Here is a 2102-nt window from a genome sequence, read left to right on the forward strand (position 1 = left end):
CATGGCAATATATTTGAGTTCGTCAACAGTGTCAAGATCCTAGGCTCGGATCCTATCATTGTTTTCTTTATTTTGGAGAAAGTATCTTGATGTCAGGATCACTACTTCGGTAGGGATCATTGCTTCTGTCCCAAACACCAAGGAGTAAGGGGTATGACCTGTGGCTACTTTGGAAGTTGTCCTATCTACCCATAGGACGAAAGGAAGCTCTTCTTCCCATCTTCCTTTCTTTTTATCTAGCCTTTTCTTCAAGTTGTTTACTATGATCTTATTGCTAGATTCTGGTTGACCATTAGCATGGGGATGAATAGGAGTGGACATTATCATTTTGATTCCCTAATTCGTGCAAAAGTCTCTTGTCCTCTTGCTTATGAATTGGGATCCATTGTCACATATGATTTCAGTTGGGATCCCGAACCTGGTCAAGATATTACGTTTAATAAATGAGACTACCCCTTTGTCTCTAACCTGAACGAAGGTTTCAACTTCGATCTACTTCAAGAAGTAATCAGTCATCACCAACATGATGACTTTTCCTCCTGGAGCTATTGGTAATTTTCCTACTATATCCATTCCCTATTTCATGAATGGACATGGAGAGATAATAGGATGTAGATGTTCTGCCGGTTGATGTACGATGTTGATGTGTCTTTGGCAAGCATCACACTTTTGAGCATGTAGAAAAGAATCTCTCTTCATGGTTGGCTAGTAGTATCATGTTCTTAATGCCTTGGAGCATAAGGATCTGCCCCTAGTGTGATTGCCACAATCTCCTTCATGTATGTCCTTCAAGACTTCTGCAGCTTCAGGATCTTCCAAGCATCTGAGGTATGGACCTTCCATAGAGTTTTTATAGATTTTACCTTGTATTATTACGAATCTTGAGACTCTTGTTCTAAATGGTCTTTCGCTTTTTTCTTTACTGGGATCGTGTCATTTTGGAGATACTCCATAATGGGTTGGATCCATGATCGTGGACTTCTTCGAGGATCTTGTTCGTCGGGATCCCTTTGGGGAGGGATCTAAGGGTCAAGATCTCTGATGGCTGCTACACTTATTGGTTGTTCAGGGTCATCGGGTTTATCAGAAAGGGCTTCTATAGCTGGAGTTATTATGTGGGTTATAGGGGTCTTCATTTCTTGTGGGATCATTAGGGAGGATCCTAAGTTGGCTAATGTGTCTGCTTCTGTGTTTTCTTCTCTGGGAACTTGGGTTACGCTAAAGTTTTCAAAATTAGAGGCTAATTTTTTTAGGATCTCGAGGTATAATGCTAATCTTTCACCTTTCATTGCATAAGATCCATTGAAGTGATTAGTTAATAATAAAGAATCAAAAAATACCTGAAGATCTGTGATTTGAAGATCCTTAGCCAATTGTAGTTCCATGATGAGTGCTTCATATTCTACTTCGTTGTTGGTTGCGATGAAATCGCAACTAACTGCCTGGGGTAGGATGTCCCCCTGTGGCGATTTTAGTATGATACCTAGCCCGGTTCCTTTTTGGTTTGAAGCTCCATCCATGAATAGTGTCCATTTTCCCAAGTGTTCATCTTCTAGGAGTTGTTTAGCTTCAATGTCTACTTTGTTTTGTAGATCATCACTAAATTCGGCCACAAAGTCTGCTAATGGTTGTGACTTTATGGCAGATCTTGGCTCATATTTGATGTCAAACGTGCTTAGCTTCACTGACCATTTTTCCATCCTTCCTGACATCTCTAGTTTTCTCATCACATTCTTAATAGGATAATTATTTTTCACATGCATAGTATGTGTCTCAAAATAATGTCTTAATTTAGTAGAAACAGTTACTAATGCAAGAATAAATTTTTTAGATGAAATACCTGGTTTCAGGATCCAAAAGACTTTTACTTACATAGTAGATAGGATGTTGGTCTCTGTTAAGATCCTTGGCTAGGATAGCACTTACCGCACTTGAGGATACCGAGAGGTAGAGGAGAAGTGGTTCTCCATCTATAGGCTTCACCAGCAGTGGCGCGGAAATTAAGTATCTTTTGAGTTCCTGAAAAGCTTCTTCGTGTTCTCTGGTCCATTCAAACTTCTTGTTCTTCTTCAAGATATTATAGAAGGGCTTACACCTTTCTG

The 2102-nt window shown here is 39.7% G+C and overlaps 1 protein-coding gene across 1 annotated transcript; it reads right to left on the reverse strand.

Annotated features, from left to right (window-relative positions):
* Positions 1-1022: 1022 nt before the first annotated feature.
* On the reverse strand, positions 1023-1712 carry LOC145140614 (uncharacterized). The gene has a single exon (XM_079074045.1). The coding sequence runs from the start codon at positions 1710-1712 to the stop codon at positions 1023-1025; it is 690 nt and encodes a 229-aa protein (XP_078930171.1).
* Between the last annotated feature and the right edge of the window lie 390 nt (positions 1713-2102).

Source organism: Lactuca virosa, chromosome 9 (genome assembly GCF_052849685.1).
Source record: "Lactuca virosa cultivar CGN04683 chromosome 9, Lactuca_virosa_CGN04683_v6, whole genome shotgun sequence".
NCBI lineage: Eukaryota > Viridiplantae > Streptophyta > Magnoliopsida > Asterales > Asteraceae > Lactuca > Lactuca virosa.